The 24,426-nt window shown below is 41.6% G+C and overlaps 3 protein-coding genes across 3 annotated transcripts in view; all 3 read left to right on the forward strand.

Moving 5' to 3' along the window:
* Nucleotides 1–837: 837 nt before the first annotated feature.
* wdr81 (WD repeat domain 81) lies at nt 838–14,528 on the forward strand. Its single transcript, XM_080053857.1, has 12 exons — nt 838–1,060; nt 2,288–2,792; nt 3,442–7,010; nt 7,099–7,206; nt 7,357–7,556; nt 7,657–7,838; nt 8,061–8,226; nt 9,083–9,248; nt 9,344–10,168; nt 10,294–10,439; nt 10,595–10,777; nt 13,151–14,528. Exons 2-12 carry the CDS (start codon nt 2,431–2,433, stop codon nt 13,475–13,477), a joined length of 6,234 nt encoding a protein of 2,077 aa, XP_079909983.1. The 5' UTR covers nt 838–1,060; nt 2,288–2,430; the 3' UTR covers nt 13,478–14,528.
* A 1,742-nt stretch (nt 14,529–16,270) lies between these two features.
* serpinf2b (serpin peptidase inhibitor, clade F (alpha-2 antiplasmin, pigment epithelium derived factor), member 2b) lies at nt 16,271–18,956 on the forward strand (the record flags this gene model as incomplete). The annotated part of the gene is made up of 8 exons (XM_080053646.1): nt 16,271–16,348; nt 16,443–16,517; nt 16,660–16,945; nt 17,090–17,230; nt 17,654–17,842; nt 18,021–18,163; nt 18,303–18,507; nt 18,607–18,956. Exons 1-8 carry the CDS (start codon nt 16,295–16,297, stop codon nt 18,954–18,956), a joined length of 1,443 nt encoding a protein of 480 aa, XP_079909772.1. The 5' UTR covers nt 16,271–16,294.
* A 1,110-nt stretch (nt 18,957–20,066) lies between these two features.
* The window catches only part of rpa1 (replication protein A1), a 28,255-nt gene continuing 23,895 nt past the window's right edge, over nt 20,067–24,426 (forward strand). The window contains exons 1-6 of the mRNA XM_080025028.1: nt 20,067–20,201; nt 20,550–20,597; nt 22,110–22,188; nt 22,374–22,482; nt 22,616–22,704; nt 22,826–22,903. Coding sequence (XP_079881154.1) covers nt 20,172–20,201; nt 20,550–20,597; nt 22,110–22,188; nt 22,374–22,482; nt 22,616–22,704; nt 22,826–22,903 — 433 coding nt within the window. The 5' untranslated portion in view covers nt 20,067–20,171. The remainder of the gene's footprint in view (nt 20,202–20,549; nt 20,598–22,109; nt 22,189–22,373; nt 22,483–22,615; nt 22,705–22,825; nt 22,904–24,426) is intronic.

Consider the following 24,426-nt stretch of genomic DNA (forward strand, 5'->3'; position numbering starts at 1 on the left):
ACAGGATTCACAAGAGCTGAGCAATAAGCAACGCAAAATAGTCAATAGTATTCAAATGTTATAGTCAATGGTATTCAAATTTTCCAAAGTTAATATTTATTCAATCACATCCATTGAAAGTTTGCCACTGCAACATAGAGAGTGGAATCCACATTGTAGCATATCGTATTGGGATTTATTGAAAATACAACTATGAAAAAGTTTTTTCAAATGTAGGCCTATGCTTAATAAAGTGTCACGTGTTCAAATAATTGCGGCACTGCTGAACCTTTACTATCTATGTGCTGAACGATATCACGGATACACACATAACATTTTAATTGCTGCCACTCTTCACCATTGTGTAAATGTTTCAATTGTTTTTCTCTTCACCTGTTGTTGTGTATTTGATGTATTTGCATTGAATATTGTTTATGTATTGTTGTTTTTCCTTTGAATTTGTTTGAACTCGACGCAATTGTAAATGAGGGTCACCCCTCAATTGGTCTCTCGAGGATAAATAAAAGTTAAAAAAAATAAAGTAAATAACGCCACCTTGTGGAGATGACTCCCACTACAGCCCAGTCACGTGGCAGCAAATATAAGTGGGAAGTAGATATGATGATTATTTTCTCCAAGCCAGAACATTACCAGCAAAATTTTTGACTACAATTCATTGATTACATTAGGCCTATACAGGGTTTACAGTGAAATGTGAAAACAACTCAAAGATAATGGGGCTTACGTTATCTGCCCGCTAGAGGAAGGCCCCCCCAGCAGTAGCAGAAATCACATGACATGTGGCTGGTGTTGTGTCACGTGAGGGGTCGCTTCTAAAAAAAAAACATGGCTCCAAACTAGCACAGACCAAAACACCGTTGGCTGACTGACTGTCTGACCGTCTGTTGACACGCATTGGTGAACCTCAGAAAATGGAGCGAGTGGACATTATATGTCGTCCGTTTGATAAAGTCAGTATAAAACAAACTCATCATGCGTGAAACCGGCGCTGCGCCGTTAGCTTAGCGCGCACTCGCTGTCAACTGCTGAAAGTGGTGAGAGCTGAGCAAAACATCAAACAGTAAGCAATTGTTCTGTTATTACAATGAGGTTTCATTTTACCAGTATAGCTTCACTTGTTTAGCGTCGTGTCAGTGATATCAGTAACTACATGGTGGCTTTTTGCTTGTTAAAGGTTGGTGTCTTGGTCTCTTCGCTAAGCTAACTGTTAGCATTAAGTTGATGTTACTTCCCTATTTTTCTTAGAGCTCCAAACTCACCTACACCTCTCTGAGTTGAAAAAGGTGAAATGGGTAGACGTCAGTCCTCCTAATTAATATATGTTTAGTTTAAAGCTTAAATTATTTACAGTATAGTCTATGCTAAACCCATCAATGCAAGAAAAACATTGAAAAACTAGCTCAGGCTCAGATGTTCTTCCTCTTTTACAATGAAAAGTTGTAATTTATGCAACATCGTAACCCTCCTTGCATATTCAAGAACATAGCCTTCAAACAGCTTCACACTGTGGTAGTGACCACTATGTATGAAAGGGTTAAGTTGGGTGTTGTGTCTTGGATGTTATCTCTACCAAACAGCTTCACATGTTTAAAAAAGGGTCAAAAGCCCTGAAGTTAATATAATTATAGATGAGTATAACTTACTCTAGACCCTTATTCCATTATTTTTGTTTGTCTTTATTTAATTATTTAATGTTATTTTGATTTTCTATTTGTCAATACTGTGAATATGACTACTTACTTAATAGAGTATGCCTATACAAAAGCAATGTATACCTTTTTTAAAGGGACACTTTCAGTGTTTTTGTACTTTGAATGTGTCAGTGTACACTAATGTTTGTATAATATGAATAGAGAATAGAGATGTTGATAACTTGATTGGAAATGAATTATAACGTGTATCTAATGGTACTAGGGAACCTTCTGTGCGCTAAATGCTTAAAAGCTTCTGTATGTTGATCTCAAAGCAGAGATAAATAGTTTTCTTGTGATACAGTTAGGTTAATTAAATGACTAAAGTTAAAATTTGGAGCTTTTTCATTCAATATAAAACCAGGGTTGTTGAGTGGGTGTGTTAATGGGGCAGGGACAGTTCAGTCATGTGAGCTGAGCCGAGCTCAAACTTCAGTGACGGAAGTAAAATACAGTCATTTAGATAAACCCACATCGCGTCTCTCTTTCATTACTACACTGCACAATAGTGCTATTGTTACATCCCTACAGAAGAAGTGGTTGCTCATCTAATTGTCCATTTATGCTTCTTTTTAATGCAATTCTTTTCTCAAAAGGACAATCAGGAGGGAAGCTTAGGTCTGCCCTGGATGACTTTGATGCCTTCCTCCATGAATGTCTGAAAGTCGTCCTTGTGTGAGGCAGGGAGGTGTATGCAGCTGGACATTGAGCGACTCTTTACAAGCATTGGAGACTCACCATGGATTGGCTTATGCGTGCAGTTGAGAAAGACTTGGGGGTGGACCGACGGCAGCAGGGCCCAGGTTCCCGTCCCAGGGAGCTCATAGCCCTGGTTCCTTTTCGCTGGGTGATGGGCCTGAGGGAGAGGAAGGTCATTCGCTGTGCCCGCTTTGACAGCGTCGGTGAGGCAGAAATTCGAACGTACCTGCAGTGTCCCCAGGCCAAGTTGCCTGCTGGGTGGACGCGAGTGTGCATTCAGGGTCTGAGGAAAAGCAAGCTGAGCTACAGATTGGCCAGAGACCCTTGCCATCAACCAAAGGAATTCATGTCCCAGGATTCCTATGTCAGAACCATGCAGTGTGTGTCGCAACATAATGTGAGGTAAAACATTTCATTTCATATTCTACTTTAAAATGTGGCTATGCGCTCGTCAGCTTACAAAGTAAAACTCCCTTTATTTAAGAATATGTCAATTCCATAACTATTGACTGTTATTTGTTTCTCATTGCAAAGGCTTAAAAAAAGCTTTTGAAACAACACATTTATAAGTTGATTAAAAATTAATCCGCAACTATTTTAATGAGTTCTTCTCACAAAAAAGTAATTTATCTTGCAAAAATGCCAACACTCTCTTGTTCTACCTTGTGAAAAGTGAGGATTAAATGCTATTCTATTAATGTATATAATTTAAAAGTATTTATTTAATTTCTTTCGGTTTGTTACTCTTAGTAAGCAAAATAATTAGGTACTCTGGACTTTGTTCAAGACGTATAGAACTTTCTACTGTGTGTTCTTTTAGCTTATGTGTGTTGTTTTTTGTATCTAAATGAGATTCATTTAATTGCATCTCTGCCTGCTATGATGAGATCATGGTTTCTTTGTCAATGGTGTTGTTTGATAGTGTCCTGTTAATAACAATAACAATGTAACTCATGTTTGCATTGTTAGACCATTTAATTCTAAGACTTTTCTTAGATGTCTTTTAAATATGTTGTTTTATGTAAATTAATCTCCTCTGTGTCTTTTTCAGGAATCTGTGGCGTGAAGCCCATTACAAACTCGTACAGGCATATGCAGGAGCCAATGAGCAGATGCATGCTGCAGCTGTGGATGCAGTGCGTCATGCTTTACAGAAGCTTTTCAGTTCAACATTCATCTCATCTGACAGAGTGTCACCATCCCTTTCTCCAGCCCGGGAGAAGGAGAAAGAAACCCTCTTTCCATCCACTTCATCCTGCTTCTCCAAACCCCAGACGGATCATCTCTGTCCTAATGTTCTGACTGCAGAGTGTCTGCTGGAGACAGCAGAGATGCTCTATGTAATTCTACCTTATACTCAGTATTCACTCCATGATATTGTCTCCTTCAGTCCAGCCAAGCTTGCTAACAGCCATGCCAAAGTGTTGTTCATTCTCTACCAGTTACTAACTGCCCTGCAGGCATGTCACGCAGCTGGTCTGTCTTGTGGAGAACTTTCCCTGCAGGACATAGCAGTAGATGAGCAACTCTGCAGCCGCCTCAAGCTCAACCTAGCCCATTATGAGGAACTGGGGATGGAAGGAGGTGCAAACAGCGATGTTATTGGCAGGCAAATGCCAAAAAGTGTCTCGCAAAGGGACAATTCATGTGTGAGCCAAGAGAACAAGAGACTTTGCAAAGACTGCTTTGGCGAGCTTAAGAAGTTGGTTCTGGACTGGGTCCATGGCAGAGTCAGTAACTTCCGCTACTTGATGGAACTGAACAGGTTAGCAGGACGGAGAGAAGGAGACCCTAATTACCACCCAGTGCTGCCTTGGGTGGTGGATTTCACTGTGCCATTGGGTAAATTCCGGGACCTGAGGAGGTCAAAGTTCAGGCTTAATAAGGGGGATAAGCAGCTGGACTTCACATATGAAATGACCAAAGAGGCTTTGGCGGCTGCAGTGGGTAACGGGGTTGGAAGCGGTGTAGGTGGAGACCTCGGTGGCTCTGGAGGTGCTGGAGGTGCTGGACAGTCTGAACACCTTCATGTACCTCATCACATATCTGATGTTCTCTCAGACATAACCTACTATGTCTACAAAGCCCGGCAAACACCCAAGTCAGTATTGTGCAGCCACGTTAGATCCCAGTGGGAGCCCAACGAATACCCAGCCAGTATGGAACGGATTCAGAGCTGGACCCCCGATGAGTGCATTCCAGAGTTCTACACAGATCCCTCCATTTTCCGCTCGATCCACCCAGACATGCCCGACCTCGACGTTCCTTCCTGGTGCAAGTCTTGTGAGGATTTTATTGAGATCCATCGGCGCCTTCTCGAGAGCAGAGAGGTGTCCCAGCATTTGCATCACTGGATAGATCTCACATTCGGCTATAAGCTGTCTGGTAAAGAAGCCGTCAAAGCCAAGAATGTGTGCCTTCACCTAGTGGACCACCACACAAATCTGACTACTTACGGTGTAGTTCAGCTTTTTGACCAACCCCACCCACCCCGCTTATCTCCCTACCAGTATGCCCCAGCAGAACCTCCTCTCCTTGGCCTTGCTTCTCTTAATGTGCCTTCTCTACACATCCCTCAAGTAAACACAGCGGCTGACGCTGTGGATGGAATGGTGCCAGAGTCCACAGGGTGCGAGTCCATTGGCTGGACAATGGTAGACAGAGATGAAGAGCTTGAACAAGGAATGGAAGCTCTGGACTCGTTAGCATCCGCTGGCTCATCCAGTTCCGTGTCCTGCTCTGTTCCAATGCCAAGCATCAGTGCAGCGGGGGGAAAGATTGGAGGAGAGCACACAGCACTTATTGCGTCTCAGTCTCCAAGTACATTCCCTGGGGATTTCACAAGCAGCTTAGGCCCTGGTTTACGTAGTGCCATGTTACAAAGAGGTGGGCCAGCAAACAAAAAACATGGAGAAGGGAGTGTGACCTCTACCAATGCAGAGGAAGTCAAGATTATCCTCCCTGAATGCTTCAACCCTTTACAGCCTTTGGAAGAACTGGAGAAGTTGAACAATTTCCTGGTGAAGAGTTTGCACGCTGAAGTATGTCATTCTGAAGCATCTAGTGACTGCATGAGAGAAGGAGTGATGCGTGGATCTCTAACCTCTCTTACACAGCTCTACCAAAGAGACATGCAGGCCCTTGGTGTTCTCATCGCCGAGATATTCTACTCCTCTAAACTGAGAGGACTGAAACCGGGCAACTCCCTCAGACAGCGTTTCCAGGCTGTTATGAAGCTATGTGCTGCTAGCCTCCGTGATGTGCCGCTGTCTTTGCATTATGCTCTTGAGACACTACTGCTAATGGAGAAGCACTCTGGAAGAGCACACATAGAAGCACCAGATTTCCCACGACCACTCCTTTTCAAATATGACCCCATCTCTGATGGTCTGCCTCCCCCAAACCCCAGCCAGTTACTAAACTCAGTCATAACCCCCTTTCCCTTCCCTTCGTATTTTGCAGCACTTCATCATTTTATCTTTTCCTACCATGCAAAGATGGAGACCACGTCTAGTTTTCAAGGAAGAGATGTGGTCTTTCACCTGTGGCAGCAGCTCGAAACACTGTTGCGGGGCAACATCACAGCTGAAGGTCTTGAGATTCTCTTGCCATTCATTCTAGCCCTGATGCTTGAGGAGTCCACGGCTGTGTATGCTGCCTGGTACCTCTTTGAGCCAATCTCTAAAGTACTGGGCCCAAGAAATGCAAACAAGTACTTACTGAAGCCACTGATCAATGTGTATGAAAACCCTCACTGCCTGCGAGGCCGTTTCTATCTCTACACCGACTGTTTCATTCTGCAGCTGATTGTGAGGCTCGGCCTGCATGCCTTTCTGTCCAGCCTACTCCCCCATGTGCTGCAGGTCATCACTGGCTTCGAAAGCTCCATGTCGGGCTCTGACGGGGACTCTGGCAAAGGGCGCAGGGCTGGCATGTGTAACCTAGGGGACGAGGAGGAAGAGGACTATCAGTGTGGCGAGGTGCGGTCTGCCTCTGGGTCCGTTAGCGGGAATATGGGAGGGAGCGGTGGAGCCAGCGGAGGAGTCGGGGTGGTGGGAGACGCAGGACTGGTCGATTACTCCTCTGGCATCAGTCTCAACGACCAAGTGTTTCTCTCAGAAGCAGAGGACTTTCAGAATGGCTTCTATGTCAACAGCGGAGCAGGGAAACAGCAGGGCCAGCCCTCTGCAGCCAAGGAGCAAGACCACGAGTCTCTAAGCGTGGGCAAACTAAGTGACAAAAGCAGCTCGAGTGAGCTCTCCCTGGGCGACGGAGACTCAATGCGCGATCGGGCCAGTCTCAAATCAGCCGACAGCAGCCAGGACCTGAAGCAGGCCAGTGAGGGAGAGGAGGGAGGAGAGCTGGAGGAAGAAGAGGTGACAGAGGCCAATGAGGGTAAAGAGGGGAAGGATGACTCTAACGTTCCCGACCTGGAGCTCACTGTCTCTGGTGGCACGGAAGCTTCAGGAGCCACGGTCGCCACACTGAAGGGGGAGTTTGTGAACGGAGCGGAACTGGAAGAGACTGAGAAAGGCAATGCGGGAGAGCAGCAAGAGGAGCAGGAAGATGACAATGATCCGTCAGAAGACTCGGAGGAGAAGGAGCACAAGATTCTTCTAGGTGAGTGAATGATTGAGGTTACTGACATTTTTTTATCTCTCTTTTAGCTCGGGATGTTTAATGTTTTTCATCGTGTCTCCATGCACAGATACAGTCTGCAAAACCGTTCGATGGCTGTCAGCCAAGCTCGGACCGACAGTGACGTCTCGATACGTAGCCAGGAATTTGTTGCGATTGCTCACAAATTGTTACATTGGTACGTAAAGTTTAATTGTCTCAGTTAGATATTTTTATATGTTGCAGCATTGACAAAACCATGCGTTTTTGTTTTATATTTAAAACCAGTGTCATGTTACTGCTTGTTTTTTTCTTAAACCATTTTCCTCCTCATGTTCTCTGCCTGTAGGGCTTGAAAACCACCAGTTTTTGGCCCCTGCGTCCGAGGAGAGCAGTCTGGAGAGTGTGGGAATGGGCAGTGTGTACGAGAAGAAACCTGTGGTTGGTGACCTGACGGCAGGGCCTGTATTGGAGTGTCTCATCTACATAGCTCAACTTTACGGAGAGCCTGTACTCACTTACCAGTACCTGCCTTACATAGGATATCTGGTATGGTGGGAGAAAAAGAAAGAGAAATAATTACCTTACCTTTCTCTAAAATAAACTTTGACAAAATGTGCTTTAATTTTAAAAATCTGTGTGTTTGCAGGTTTCTCCACCGTCTTCACAGCGTCTTAACACACGCAAGGAGGCAAGTCTGCTTGGAGCTGTTGCACTCACTCAGAAGATCATTGTCTTTCTCTCTGATACCACTCTAATGGACATGCTTATGAAGATCAATCAGGATGTGCTCCTGCCACTACTGAAACTACTCACAACCCCAAGCATGGGGTAAATATCACACATACAAGCAACCACTCATACCAAAGATGTATGTTGAGATATACTGTGGTTCAAACACAGCATTTTTGCAGAAAGATTGTTTTGATTTTTATTCATCACACACTTATATTTTTCGAGGTGCCTTTTTGTGATGAAATGTAATCAGAAAATATGCTACAATAGATGTGAAATTCACCCTTGGCTTGTTTATACCTATTCTGCTGTTCTCAGGTTCCCCAGCGGGGTGCAGACACGCACTGCCGTCTGTCTCAAGACTCTCAGCCTCATGGCACTTATCTGTCTGCGCATCGGGAGGGAGATGGTGCAACAGCATATGGCTGACACACTGCGTAGCTTCTTTGCTGTTTTCTCTCTGCTGCAGTATCTGCAGCCCCAGGTATGCACACACACACACACACACATACGCACAGACATATGCACAGACATAACACATAACACAGGCAAAACACATGACACGGACAGAGTTTAGTTCTAGAATGCTTTGAAAAAGCAGATCTGTCACAAAGAGCTTTACAAAAACTGAAACATAGGTACATATCAGGTCCATACATACTTACATTTGTATATAAAATTCCTCAACATAACATGAAAGGTGTGAACAATACTAGTCACAAAAATATGACGTGGTTTTCCATCTTGGGTGCTTTAATAGCATTCTGAATGCATCATTAAACGCCACCTGAGGCCCTTTTTTATTTTTGCTTTCCTAAAGCTTCACCACGAGTGGTCTATATAGAGTTGAGTACACAAGGCTCTAAAAAGGACTGTTTTAACATCACCTGTATGCATATCAAATGTGCATGCACATCGCCGTCATCACATAGATTCCTGATGATGTGATCCAAATATCTTTCTTTGTTCACAACATTTAGCGATTGGGCTGCAGCAAAGAAAGGAAATAAATCTTTCTTCTGATCCTTCTTGGTTTGACAAAAATCCTTTTTAGGGTTTAATTTAATGTCATACTACTGCACACCATACCTTAAGCAGACTCTTAAAAAGTTGTTGTTGCCAAGACTACAAGAAAACAGGATGACACATAAAGGCAGATGGAAATATAAACTAAGAATACATTCTGATGGAGAGAGAGAGAGAGAGAAAGAAAGAAAGTGCATATTTGAGCATAATTAGATAACTTAATAATAAACATATAAAATATTTCCATCAAGTAGTTTCAACTATTTGTAAAGTGAATTTACCATACACTGTTGACTGTCTCTTTTACACTGTAGCTGGACAACGCCCCTCGCAGAGTTGTGGGAGACGTAACAGTGGTGGACGTCTGCACACCTGAAGGGTCCAATGCGACATATGAGTTGGGGGTATTAGAGGAGCTGCAGGCTGTGTTCAACCCTGAGATGGCCCATGCCTCCTACATCCCCTTCTACTGCCTTATAGGTAGAGAATGCTGGAATAAAGAAATGTACTATTATAAAATCCAATATGGTTTTATATACTTAACTGTTAAAAAATCATTGCTGTGATTTCTGTAGGTGACATGGCAATACGGAAACTGGTTCCCAACCATCAGCTGGTCTGGCAGTTGGCCCAGTCCTACCATCAGATTTTGAGTCAGGGGAATCCAGGGACGAACCTCACGGCAGCGTCCAGGGTGGATTTAGCTTCTTCCTCCGTGGGTCTCTCCTCTGCTTTCGGCAGACGTGTGGGTGGCAGCCCGTTCCCTGCGCCCTCAACAACTGGTTCCACCGTGCTGGGAGACTCCCTCCCTGAGTCGGGCACATTTGGGAGCCACCTGGTAGGAAACCGTATCCAAGTGTCCCGGGACACCGATTATGACGGTGGATCTAACCTGGGCTTGACTAACACCTGGGGACGCTCCAGCCATACCACCAGCACCATTACCACTGCCTCCACCTTCCCCACTCCATCCAGTGGCACGGCTTCTTCCTGGGTGACGGGTCCCACCCCGGAGGACAGTGCCCTCAAGCAGGAGCTCCCTCGCAGCGGGCGCTCCCTGCAGGGCAACTGGCTGGCCTACTGGCAGTATGAGATCGGCCTCAACCAGCAGGATCCACATTTCCACTTCCACCAGATCCGCCTGCAGAGCTTCCTGGGTCACTCGGGCACCACTAAGTGTTTGGCGCCGCTGGCAGGAGAGGATTACTTTCTGTCTGGAAGTAAAGACAAGACTGTGAAGCTTTGGCCCCTCTATAACCACGGTGATGGAACCCAAGAAGTAGAGCCCAGGCTGACCTACAACGACCATCGAAAGTCTGTCTTCTACGTGGGACAGCTGGAGGCTTCACAGGAGGTTGTCAGCTGTGATGGTTCGGTGCACCTGTGGGACCAGTATACAGGTAAGACTGATTACAACTGCATTTAATAATTGCATTTTATAAAATGTACAAAGTTGTGTGTTTGATACTGTACTGTGTGTAACTGCACTTTTCTGTATACATACACTCCCATCTGTTTTCCATAGGCAAGCAGATCCGCTCGTATGAGGCTGTGGATGGGAAGAATCCCATTACGGCTGTCACCACCATGCCAGCTCCACACTGCAGTGTTGTGTTTGGCAGTGCCGACTCTGTTCTCCGCTTCATCGATCCTCGCAAACCAGGATTGCAGGTAGCAATTTCACTTAGCAAGCTTATTCTGTTGAGACCCACTCCATCCACCAATTATCAATCATTATGGTGTTTTCAAAACGGTAGAGCTTTTACACTTCTCTATTGAGTTATTTCAGCCTTGACAGTGATAAATCATTTCCTGTATCCACACAGCATGAATTCCGTCTGGCATACAACAATGTGAGTGCTGGGCTCATCCGCTACCTGGCAGTGAGCCCTTCAGGACGCACTGTGGCTGCAGGTTTCTCATCTGGCTTCATTGTTCTGCTAGACGCACGCACTGGACTTATTCTGAAGGGCTGGCCGGCTCACGAAGGAGATATCCTCCAAATGAAGGTATAATGGGAGTGTGTGTATTTGGTAGTTTTATTTACACAGTGTCTGTATAACTAAGTAGGGCTGCCTCAGTGTGACATCTAAGTCTGTAGTTGATCGATTTATGCTAGTATCAACCAGTAACAGTAAAACCCGAAGGCCATGGCAGAACCCCTAATGTGCATTCATTTGAAATTCTTATTTCTACTATTTAAAAATGTAATGCAAATATTGTTCATGTTTTCGAATTCTTACATTGGCTGGAACAAACTGGGTTGGTATATTGGTTGCCATAGATTGGTTGAATGCATATATGAGAGCTTTCAGAATAGTATTGGGCTATGTATTCAAATCATTGTGGATGTTTACAAATCATTAGCAAAAAGGGAATGGAAAATAAACAACAACAGTTGGTGTTTCAGTGAAATGTCTTCCATAGAATCGGAGGAGATATATTACTATTTTGGTGCGATAACCATGATACAATCCTTAAAGAGCACCGATTATGCTTTTTCAACTTTTATGACCTATAAACGTTGTAATAATGATTTATAGCCATGTTTAACCATACTAAAGTGTCAAATAATGACTTACATGCATTTAGACGTATTCCCTGCTGACCTGTGGCTGTGCAGAGCGCTAAACATTAGGAACGCAGGTCGCGATTCACTTGTTCAAATTTCCGGGATTTATCTACGTAGATCAATCCGGATTTTCCATGTATGGTAATGCTGCCCGCGCGCCGCTGAAAGTCTTCCGGGAGGTAACCAGTCACAACAGAGTGGGGTTAGCAGGGGGGACGGGGGGGGGCGAGGGGGTGGAGAAGGACAAAGCCCAGTGTTGACAGAGAATGCTGAAATCGCCCAGATGAGAGGAAGAGTTTCCCGAATATCTACATAGTTTTTTGTGCTGTGATTCGTGTCAGGTTGCTCTATAGGTGTCATTTATGAGAAATTAAGACCAGAAAAGTAGTATAATAGGAGATCTTTAAGGTATGAAATCACATTCAGGCTGTATCGGAAATAGTGGATTGCTTTTGGATGACTGCCCCTGTCACAACCCACACAATGAACATCACCAAATGAATAACTTGTTGCTCATGTTGATTGTTTTTCTCTGAGCGACCCACGTTCAGTCATATGAATGACCTAGACCTCTTGGTGTGTTGTGTCCGTAGGTTATTGGGTAATTTTACTCTGGTGTTGATCTGTTTTTGATGCAGGTTGAGTAGCTTGACGTAAAAGGGGGATCACTTACAGTTTGCAAACGCTGCTTTGCCTCCCTCTGATAGAACTGGAAACAATTATTTTATTAAATGTTATTATTAAAGTTTGCAATTGTCAGGTACACAGATGTTGCAGTTGGAAATGCATTCATCCTGTAATTTAATAGGTGTTGTTTTGATTGAGTCCTAGTTAAGAACAATATATGCAAAAGAAAAAAAAGAAAACTACTGCATTACATCAGTACTGTCCCAAACTATTTGCTAGTAATAATCTAAGAGCCTGTTATTTTATGACTATGAACGTCACATATAATCAAAAACCGAAAAGGTGTGGGTGTACTTTTCAGTAGTCATGTGAACAAATACTCAACAAGATGATCAGCCAAGTGACTTTTATGTTGATGTTCCCAAACGGTACGGGTGGAGATATACGAAGTTGTGTAGGATGGTGAAAGTTGTACCCAGCAGAATCTGTTGTCAACAGAACGCAAGGATGAGCAAACTTTATTTAACCCCAAATAAGGTCAAGGACTGTGTCTCTAGTTTTAAAGGCACGAGTTTAGGCAAATATGGACACAGGTTACTCATTAGAAAGAGCACAGTTGTTCTCATTGGCACATTCATATTGCTCAGACTGACATTGAGATGGGAAGTAAAAAATTAAGACATATTCTAAATGTATTGATTATATTTTATTTTATTTTGTAGCACATAAAGATTATCAAACAAATGTTACTTTGCCAAAACTAAAACTTTACACAAAAAAAAAACTGTCCGACAAATCAATTCTAGTCAAAACTTTTAGAACATTTTCATAAAATCTCTACTGTCATGCAGTAACTGTAGTCAATGAGTACAAAATGCATGTAAGTAAAAACGGTCGTAGGCTGTTGCCTTCTTTAAGTGTATTCTTAATGTGCCTCATATTTCTGTTTTAAATAATTTTAATATGAAATTTCCATTGAAGGTTATCTTCAATTTAAATGTATTCTATTTAGTTCACTTGTTTTTTTTTCTTATTTTTATACTTTTCATTTAATCTCAAGGACGTTTGAATGGCATTGCTCTGCATTTAATCACACAGATCTTGTAAAGTTAGCCCGGCAGTGTTTATTGGGTATGACTTCAACAGACAGTGACTTTCCTTCTCTTGTCTTTTTCTTTCTCAGGCTGCAGAAGGAAACATGGTGATCAGCTCATCCACTGACTACACCCTCAGTGTGTGGAAAGATCTGGAGCACAAGCCTCTTCGCCAGTACAAGTCCCAGTCCGACCACATCCACGCCTTTGACCTGTACGGTTCAGAGATTGTAACCGGGACTGTGTCTAACAAGATCGGGGTGTACTCCATGGCAGACATCTCTCTGAGCCCTGTTAGCAGCACAAAGCTCAGCTCGGAGAACTTCCGCGGCACCCTGACCAGCCTGGCCGTCTTACCCACCAAGAGGCTCCTGCTGCTGGGCTCTGAGAATGGGGCCATCCGGTTATTAGCTTAGGGAAAGTCCATGGAGTCCCAGCTATACTAAGCACTATTACTGACCTTAGCACCAGGTGTCATTTGTACTTGTAGATAAGTTTGTCAGTTCCCTTTTTAAATAGATTTTTGATCTCAAAGCAGCACAAGCAGAGGCATTCTTATAAGCCTTTTGTCAATCATCTTGGCTGTTGGCACTGAATATGATGCACAGGAAATGTGTGCCATGCAGTTAACATTCATCATGAACAGTAAATCCCATGTTTGTTTTTTTTAAAAGCCTATAGATGTATAAATAGTATATAATTGAGAAATTCTTATCTTGACAAAGGTCATTTGTTCTTTTGACTAGGTCAGTCATTCTGTTCAAAAGAACGAATCAGAAGACGTGCTCAGGAAGGTGGAACCAAACACGGTTCTTAATGTAGTGTTTACACTTTCCAAATAGATGCATTACAACACCAAAAATACATTGACCTCAACTTTCATTTCCCTTGATGTTAGAATACATGCGTGTCCAAATGCACTGATTTAAACTATGCAGTATTTGTAGATGAAATCATTTGTTTGTGTTTTACTTGCGATTCATGAGATGTTTTCACAGTAGTTTGTTTATACATCATGAACAATAAAAGTCAACTCGCCGTTTTGTCGACCGTCTCGGTGCATCTCTTCTCAGACCGGAGACACTTTAATTATCGTCGCATACAAAAGTCAGTTACTGATGCACAGCCTTTACTCTACTGCACAAGTATGGCCTGAATTGTAACATTTAGATTCTCACTCAGATTTTAAAGACTGAATGTTTTTATCCACTAATAAATTACTTGAACTTGCTTTGGTATTTTTAAACCCGTGTTTAGACATTCTTGATTAGTTAGTCGGAACCTGTAGCAACATTATACTGACAATGTATCATGGCACATACCAGTTGTAAGATTAACCACTTAATAGTTACTGACTACAAAAGCTACCATAGGGACAGTCAATGCCAAGACAAACAGTTTTGTATTTTTAACATTTCTATGTAACTGCATATGAATATGTTGACAAAAAAAAGTTATAAATCAATAAAAAGAAAATGGTTTAACTTGCTCGTTATTATGTAATGCAAGTTTTGAGATTTTTGTTCCTGAAACCCAGCCCAGTTTCCACAAACCTTGTTGAAACTGTCAAAGCTTTCGATGTGATTAGCACATAACAATCAAAGCCTCCCCTTTTTTTGTATGATTTTTTCCACTCGGTCATGTTGGCAAACTTTTCTAATTATTTTACAAAGCTCAAAATGCTTTGACAAGTGTTTTTGTAAACCTGGAGTGAAAGTTCAATAATCATAAAACAGCAATGTTTTCATAAAGAAATATTTGTTGCACATCGATAATTGGTTCTTTTTTAACCTTTTAAGAGACGTCCATGAAAAAGCTTATTTATTAACTGGATTATTAAAAATAATTACTTCCATATTGTTTTTGTGTGTGTGAGTGTTCCAGTTGTGGTGTGTGATTCACCTGGATTCATCATGATTCACTCCCACTCTTGCCTTGTAATCTTGGCTAAATCACCAAAGCTCAGATTGGACAAAGTCCCCTCTTGTGTTTGCAGACGGATGTCATGTGATCGAGAACATATCACTTTTGCTTAGTGGTGAAATGGGACAAACTCAGCTGAACACATTTTTTTTCTATCTCATATACTCCCCTCTCGAGTAATTATTGGTCAAAACATACATTTCTAGACCGCAGTTGCTGTCTGTTCTTTGTAGTACATTATTTATCATTGCCAGGGATTTCTGGGAAGTGTGGGCTGGTGTTCCCTGGTATCAAATGTGTAACTCTGATGTCAGGAACTTGTATATGTTTAACCACGCAGTTATAGCCACGCTTTTGTAATTAAACTGTCGTGGTTCCTGTCAAAGATTTTATTTGTGTGATGATATTATCACCTGTCCATTGCTTTGCAAATAAGCATTATTTAACCCTGGATGAGTCTCAGTAGCTACATTTACAAACAAATAGTGGCTTAAACGAGGAACCAATCAATGAAAGTTGATCTTTAACTGTTTGCTGAGCAAGTGCCAATCTTTCACTCTCAGGAATTCTGCCGTCTGCAGTCACTTAGTGGCTCCTTGATAGGACAAAGCAGCAAGATTTTTTCTAATTTAAATTTAAGGTAAGAGCTATTGTATTTTTTATACACTAATTTGGACTATATGGTACATTTGAATAATTTGAATGCTTGTCGGAACATGCTAAATATTACTCTGTTAGTTCATGTTTGTGGGAGGTCTGCAAAGGGGGCTGTATGGTTCTACAGCAGTTCATTCTTTAATGCACTTTTAATTTGGAAATGTTATGTTGATTTTAAAACAGAATGTCTGTAGACACCAACATATCCTGCCACTCAAAATTGTTGGTGCCTAGGGAGGAGGATTTTCTGTCCCTATAAATAGCTTATAACTTCATTTTAATGAACAATGGCTCTGCTATACTAACCTTTGGATCAAGACAGCCTAGATATCTGCTGGTAACAACCACTTGGCAGTTTCTGTGTGGGAATCTTAATGTACAGCCTTCAAAAACTTTTGGTGTGGCTCATGTTTTAAGGAATATTTCAAGATAATGTTTGCTCCTTTGAAAGAGAGGGCATTTAAGTAGAGCAAAAGTGTTTAAGATGTGCAGACAATACAGCAAAAGGGTGAAAGTGTTGCGCTTTTAGATTTTTTTGAATATGAGAGTTATACCTGTATGTGTTATTTGAATTTGAAAAAAGTGACCAGGCCACATTTTTTTCCCTCAGCCGACATAATTTTTTCTCTCTTTTACAGTTACGTTGTAAGGACATGGACCTTCGTCAGACACTCCTGCTGATCTGTCTCTGCAGCCAAGGAGTCACTGTAAAGCCCCAACATTACTTTTTAATCATGTCACATAATCTTTGCTGATGATGTAACTCTTGTAAATATTCTATACTATCTTCCTGCTTAACAGAATGCTGAAGTGGCAGACGATGAATCAATCCCTTTGGTTCCTCTCATTCCCTTGATGGCTAGCCATCCCATAGAGGTAAGAGGGCAAAATAGAAGAGTTTGGGGGGGAAATGTCCCTCTCTGATTGTGCTTGTTGTGTCACAGAAGTGTTCTGGTAATCCAAATGTTTTGAAAAATGTGTGATGGCACTGAACATTTTTTACTTTTTCTTCCTTCAGGGAGTAGACAAAAATAGTACAGCACAACCAGAAAATACATATACCACAGATGCAACAGTTATTGCAACAACCGTTACTGGTAGTCCAGAAGAGGGCTCATCAGCTGAGGAATCGGAACATGATTGTAAATCCATCGAACAAAGCCCTGAGTCCACGGAGGCCATCGCTGCTGCCATTCAGAGACTGGGTTTGCAGCTGCTGCAGAACCTGGAGACCACACCTGAGGAGCCAAACGTCATCATATCTCCTTTCAGCATATCACTAGCGCTCTCCCAGCTGTCTTTAGGTCTGCATGATGTTCTACTGCAAATTTTATAACAACATCAAATTCGATAAATTGTGCCATCAGCCTTCCCCAACTTAATAGTTGTCTGGAGGAATGTCAGCGTTCTCATCCTGTTATTGTTACTGTTATTATATTATTTTACAGGTGCAGTTAATGAAACACTGGAGCTGCTGATGCATCATCTCCATGGAAACGCTCTCCCTTGCTACCACGAGTCCCTGCGTAATGTCTTGGTACACCTCAGGAGTGACCTGGAAATTGCCACCCGCATCTTCCTGCGCCAAGGTTACTTCCTAGAAGATCACAGCTTTAGTCTGAATAATAAATAGTACTACTGAAAAGGTGGAGTCTGCGGTTCTGGAGAATGCTTGTTGTATTTTTTTTTTATTAAAACATGTAATAATCCAATGTTAATATGCAGCCTAGGCTCTGTAAACAGGCAAGTTACTAGCTATGATGTGCCCCTTTTGTTTACATACCTGTTCAAAGTGCCTATGCTATGTATGAACACTTTTTTCAGGGCACACACAATACGGACAGGTAATGGACCATGTGAAAATATTCACTGATTTTGACAAAAAGGGATTGTCAACAAACATTCGCCAGAATCTCTGACTCTACCTTTAAAGTTGAGACTACAAGCCCCTCCATGCGGGAAAACATAAAGATTCTTATTTTTTTTTACTTATTAGTGCTTTTGTGTTTCAGGGTTTGAGCTAAAGGAAGGATTCATCAATGAATCCCTTCGGTTGTATGAGTCGGAGCCAGCCCTCATTGAGAGCAAGCAGCAGATAAACGACTGGGTGGAGAAGGCAACAAACGGAAAGCTGACTGACTTCCTGTCTGCTTTACCGCCCAATCTTCTCCTCATGCTCATTAATGCTGTCCATTTCAAAGGTATTTCACCATGTTCATACAAATAGCCTATTTTCGGTTATGTCGTGTATGTTCATGGAACTTACCCAAGAGTACAGTGGAATTAATCAATGAAACAGATGAAAGTGTTTTCAGGTTTTTTCCTTTGTCATGTTGGAATTATGCTGCTGACTGAGACCCTTTTTCATGTTACCCACAGGAAAGTGGAAAGCTCAATTTGATCCACGTTTTACCTCTAGAGGTGTGTTCTACCTTGACGACAGGCGTATGGTTGATGTTGAAGTGATGGAAGGTGCCAAACATCCCTTGAGTTTATTTATTGATAATGAACTGGAAGCCCAGGTAAAAAATTAAATAAAACAAGTTTGGATCACTGTCCCAAAAATTCACTTGTGCCTTATCATGCCATTTGGAAAGAAATTTACATTTGTGAGAGAACCCACATTTTACCTCAACACCTTCCTATTTTCTTCCTGTGCAGGTCGCGAGCTTCCCATTCGAGACGTCCATGAGCTTTTTGGTGGTCATGCCTTTGTCCGGCCACGTCAATGTGTCTTCACTTGCTGCAAAGCTGAATGTCTTGGACCTGTATGATCGCCTGCCCAAGGAGAGGGCCGTTCAAGTAAAAGTCCCCAAATTTAAACTGGAATACGCTCAAGAGCTACAGAAGGTTTTAACCAAACTGGGTAAGACCTCAATCATTTTTGTCATATATTTACCTCATTTTCACAATACATAGGCCTACTATGGTACGGGATTCACCTTTCCTCTGTGCTCTGTGTAAGGCCTTGGACAGATGTTTTCCAATCCCAACTTGGCTGAGATGGCGGACGGCCCCCTAGTGGTGTCCAGTGTGGTGCATAAGTCCAGCATGGAGATAAACGAGGAGGGTTCAGAAGCTGCTGCAGCCACCGCCGTGGTCATCTCACGGTCCTCCATCCCTATCTTCCACCTCAGCCAACCCTTCTTCTTTGCCCTAATGGATGACACCACTCGAGTGCCGATCTTCATGGGCGTCATCAACAACCCCAATCCTGGAGCTCCTATCATGCAGAGAGAACCTGGAAGCAAGGATAAATTGGGATTCCCAATGGATAAGAATCATGATGGCTCATCCACATTACCTCCTAAGTAGGGACTAATACTTGCACTGCTGTCCCAGGGTAAAGCAAGATCAAGACCTCTGCGATTGTACAGATTAAATGTACAATAACGTTTGATCCAAATGTGTGTGAAAAAAGGGACTTCGTAAGTGTCATGCTGAGGAGTATCCCATGTAAAAAACGGAATGTTTCCTTTTTAAATGTACATTATTGCTGCAATAGAAGCCATGCCCTGGTCAAGAAACTCCTACAATTATCATTAGACACAAGAAATGGTTTATGTCCTTATTAAAATCTTGAGTTGATTGATTTCACGATGATCCAATATATCAAAATGTAAGAATGTCACAGCAATACTGCATCATTTATGTAGGCCTTGTTTAATTTTGAAATATGTAATCTAATGGGTTAATAAATTGAATTGATTTGAATCACAACGCCATCACAAGTTTTTTTGTCTCCTGAATGAACAACTGTTGTTGTAATATGACGGTGGCATTGATGAAACAGGGAAACTATTAAAGACCGAGAGGACATTTATTGAGGGCTGGTAGCAATTTGATACAAATTTGGTGCCAATTTCATACAAAAATCACAGATTTCCGATTCTTCTGATAAGAGATATCACTTTTGCACACTAATTCATTCCTTCTACCACCTTAGTTTTTCTCTTGTGTCTGTGACAAAACAATGGATTTATTCAAGTGGTGCCATAATGATTGATATTTTTGTTTAAAATGTTTATTGTTATCATTTCTATGTGTTGATATCAATTTATTGTCCTACATATTATATATGTCCATAGGTAAAAGAGGCTCTGATGTTAGGAAAAGGTGTAGATAAATGATAGGCCAAGATGGAGGTTTTGTTTACATCGCTTCAAAACCCTGACTTATTGTGGAGTCTGACATCTCCCATTTTTCTCCATGCTCTGAACGCATCGTAGTAAGCGTCTGACGTCACGTTACATTTGGCGCTGACTTTCACGCGGCTGGTCTCTAGTCAGTTTTACGGTGTTTACCATACCAGCCCATTCACGGCGCTGACAGACTGAAAACTGAACTCAGATCTGTGAGCGGAAACGGAAACTGGGGCAGCACATACGACGGTTCGCGCGTTTGTCAAAGTTGTTGGCGCCTCAGACACAATTTACCAGCTACTGTCGGTGGCAGCAGGCTAGAGTTTGCTGTCTCAGCTAATATTTCAGTACATTTGCCTTTACTTATCTAAATAACCTCCTCGGATACATGATGCAGCTCACAGAGGGAGCGATAGAGGTAAGGTTACTTTTGACGTACAACATAAAAGCTTAAAACAATTATTTTACAAACGAGAAATGGCCGAAGTTAATTATGAATTTGGTGCAGTCTTTGTTCAGCTGGAGCAGCAAGAGGTCATTTTGTTTCCCCTTTATGTCATTTAAGCATACTTGTTGACGTATGTATCTTTTCGAAATGATAACGTAGGGTACATGACTGTTGGGACATTAGGCTACAATTCAACATTGAAGTTGAGTTAGCTTTGTGGAAAGGGTGTTTTTTTTCGACTTTTTTCTTCTTCAGATGAAACACTAAAATATAAAATTCAACAAATTGCTAATAGGCTAATTTACTATTTGTTTTCAGGGTCTGTCAAATGGCAGCGGTGTCACCGATGCAGTGCTTCAGTTGGTGGTGAGTAAAAGGGACTGTTCAGCCATTACATCAGTGCGTGCAGACCCACTGACTTCCCTGCCTCCTGTATTTAGTAAAAATTCAGATTGACAACATATGCACACATACCCCTTTTGTCCCCTCAAACAATATGAATAACAGAAAGTCATCTTTTTGAATCCGATTTAAAAAAAACATTCTGCAAACCAAATATATACTCATACTATTCATACTCTTAAGTGTGGAAAAATGTTCACACGACTCATATTTCCAAACACTGCAGTGTTATGTTTAGTATCTAGCAGCCTGCATTGTTCTTAATACAGACAAAACCAAATATATGTGTTTCTCCAGAGCAAGAACTACAAATTTGAATGATTTTAATGTTTTTACAAAGAATGGATTTTTAATTGAAAGAGTCACAGAGTACAAATATCTAGGCATCTGGTTAGATGATAAACTCACGTTTAATTTCCATATAAAAAATCTTGTTTGTCGACTACGACAAAAAATTGGCTATTTTTATAGGAACAAAACCACCTTCCCTTTATTTAGTAGGAAAAGGATTATTGAGGCAGTTTTTATGTCTGTCCTTGATTACGGTGATGTGGTTTACCGGCATGCATCTCATTCATGTCTTAAACTCCTAGACTCTGTTTTTCACTTTGCTTTAAGGTTCATCACAGGAGATGCTTATGACACACACCATTGTCTTTTATATGAAAAGGTTGGGTGGTACTCCCTTAAAGAGAGACGTGATGCACATTGGCATATTTTTATTTACAAAGCCTTGACCGGGAAGCTTCCTCGTTATTTAACAAAAATGTTGCAAATTTCAGATGGGCTTTATCAGACCCGCTCCACTGACATGCTCATGCTTTATGTCCCACAAGCCCGGTCTGAGCTGGGAAAGACAGCTTTTAGCTTCAGTGAACCGACTCCTGGAACAACTTACAGCAACAAATTAAACTAAATACCTTCATATCCTTTAATCAATTTAAACAAACTATCTTAAATCTGCCAAACTCTACCTGTAACTGTTTTAATTAGGCTATATTGTACTTTCACCCATTTAATTTCATTTTAATTGCTGCCACTCCTCACCACTATGTAAATGTTTCAATTGTTTTTTTTTGTTTTTTGTTTTTTCTTCTCTTCACCTGTTGTTGTGTATTTGATGTATTTGCATTGAATATTGTGTATGCATTGTTGTTTTTCCTTGGAATTTGTTTGAACTCGACACCATTGAAAATGAGGGTCACCCCTCAATTGGTCTCTCGAGGATAAATACAAGTTAAATGAAAATGAAATGAAAATGTCACACTGTTCATATTTAACAACAAGATCCTAAAATGATGCACTTCACTGTGTGTTTTATTTACAGAAGAACCGAAGCATAGGTCTACTAGCATAGGCCATAACCATCTTATTACTATAGGCACTATCACTCCATCTAACAAAGAAAATGTTTTTAGGAGGACAGATCTTGTTATTTTTGGTTTTCCATAAATATATGTACATATCATTTTTTAGAACATCCGCAAGATTGATGGTGGAAGTGGCCTAGCTCGCTTCCGGGTGATGATGAGTGATGGGCGACACACTCTGTCCTGTAAGTTTGTTGTAATACATGGTTGAGCACATCATTTTCCTATCACATTTTGATCATTAAAAGAGTGATTGATTTTTAAATAATACTTTTTTTGTCTTCAAAATCATGAGCCCATTTACGTAGTTGACTAAACCCGTTTGGCTGCATCTAATTTTCTTTTTTCTTACTTTACATTACCTTTGCAGCCTTCATGCTCTCAACACAGCTGAACTGCATGGCTGAGGAGAACAAACTGGCCCCGAACTGCGTCTGCCTTCTGAAAAGACATGTGACCAACATACTGAAGGATGGACGGTATGCAGTTGTTCCTTTTTCTTTCTTTTTTTTATGTCGATAATTGCGAGCGTATTTAGTCATTCACTTGAAATAAATTAAATAAATAAAAAATGCTAACGAGGCTATTTTTCTGTGCTTAATGGTGGTACAGACGGGTGGTAATCATTTTGGAAATCGATGTCCTCCAGCCTGCTGAAGAGGTTTCTGGAAGAATAGGTGACCCTACTCCCTACACTGAGGGTAAGGCTTTGTTACTCATTTCACATACGTATTGAAAATGAAGGTTTACATACACAACAGTCATACACATTGGGTTTTATTGTCGCTGCAGACTGATACAAATGTCTCATCGTATTTGCAGGTCAAGGCAAAGGCCCACAGTCAGCGCCAGTCCCTGAAACCCGCCCTCCACTGCAGCAGCAACAAAACCGAAATGAAGGTGTGAAGCAGATTTTTAAGTTTAACTCTTGAACATGAATGAAACTGTGAGTGGACATTTTCAGAATTCACATTTTGAGGGAAAACTGTTCACTATTAACCACCAGATGGTGCCATTTCTCTACTACTGTGCCCTTTTGTTTTCTTATGGAGGCTTCGTCGATGTGACGTCACTTCACGTGCGCACTGGATTGTGGGTCAGAATCGCCCAAATAGGATGCAGTTTTCAACACTAACAATCTTGGCCGCATGAAGTAGAACATCCGGGTACTTCTAACCATCCTAAATCTGGCCACTAGAATCGGGACATCCTAATTCTTTTTTCTACATACTATATAGTAGAAAGTTTGCGATTCGGAACGCAACCACAGTGTTTACCCGGAGCTAAGCCATACTTTGCCATAACAGTTTGACATGATTAAAACCAGTGAAAACAGTAGCTTCAAAGTTTGATTTATACAGGAATAACTTCCCACCCTTTGTGGTGTTAAAAACGAGGCATTATTAAACTCCAATGGGAATGCTAAGTTAGTGTAATAGAAGCAAACGTTGGGTGCTACTCCCGAAGCTACATGCTACACTAGGTAAATAACAGGCAAACAACCATTGAGGAGATTCCTTTTAGTTTCACCGATGGAATTACTACACAAGTAGTTCCCTAAGCTTTGTCTCGTTATAAACGCGGCATTATTAAGACTGCTGTGATTAAGATAAATTAGTGGATTATGAGCAGAATGCTTCTGTATTGGTTTATGCAACACTCTGCATGGTTTGCTGTACTATGGGCATCTTGTCACTTAGCGGGGAAAACAACATGGCTGTCGCTCGGAAATTTTTCCAGAGGATCTCGGGGCCGTGGACCAATAATAAATAGGGGGGAGGGGAGTTATCATAGAACACTGCACTGTGGAAGTTTCTGGTTACTAATGTGGGGGGGGGGGGGGGGGAGCATGGACATATAAAGAAAATATGGGGATGTGGCTGTGCCGTCTATGACGTTATAGACGGCGAGAATTCTGACTGGAGTATATTGGGGGGGAGGGGTGGGGGTTTCAGAAAGGGGGAGAGTGAGAAAAGGAGAGATTGTTATATTTTTAAATATTTTGGCAGTCTCTAGGCACACTGTGGACCCATGGATATGTTAGAACACATTTAAAAACTGCATTTAGCATAATATGTGACCTTTAATATGGGGGACCCAAAGCTTTACGGGACCTGAATAATTTTGAAACAACTTTTATTTGCATTACATTTTAAGCTTTCTTACTAGTATTATTGACACATTCTCCCAAACTCTCCTTTTTCATGTGAATGCTCGTAAAGTGTAACAAATATCAGCATGCAGTGATTGGCTGCTGTCTCTGCAGGTCCATTTCTTTTTGCACCAACAGACCAAAGGCGTAGCATACAGCCTACCTGCTGAGTGGGTATAAACCCCCGTGAACAAACAGATTTATTTTGGGAACACTGGCAGTTGTTCATGTCAAAGATGAGCAGTGGATCATAGCGTAGCAAATAACTTGG

Source organism: Ammodytes marinus (genome assembly GCF_949987685.1).
Source record: "Ammodytes marinus genome assembly, chromosome: 3".
Classification (NCBI taxonomy): Eukaryota; Metazoa; Chordata; class Actinopteri; order Uranoscopiformes; family Ammodytidae; genus Ammodytes; species Ammodytes marinus.

Coding starts and splice junctions, on each gene's coding strand:
- wdr81 (XM_080053857.1), top strand. CDS start 2,431: ATGGATTGGCTTATGCGTGCAGTTGAGAAAGACTTGGGGGTGGACCGA. Junction 7,011..7,098: donor GGAGCACAAGATTCTTCTAG/GTGAGTGAATGA, acceptor CTCCATGCACAG/ATACAGTCTGCAAAACCGTT. Junction 8,227..9,082: donor TGCAGTATCTGCAGCCCCAG/GTATGCACACAC, acceptor TTTACACTGTAG/CTGGACAACGCCCCTCGCAG.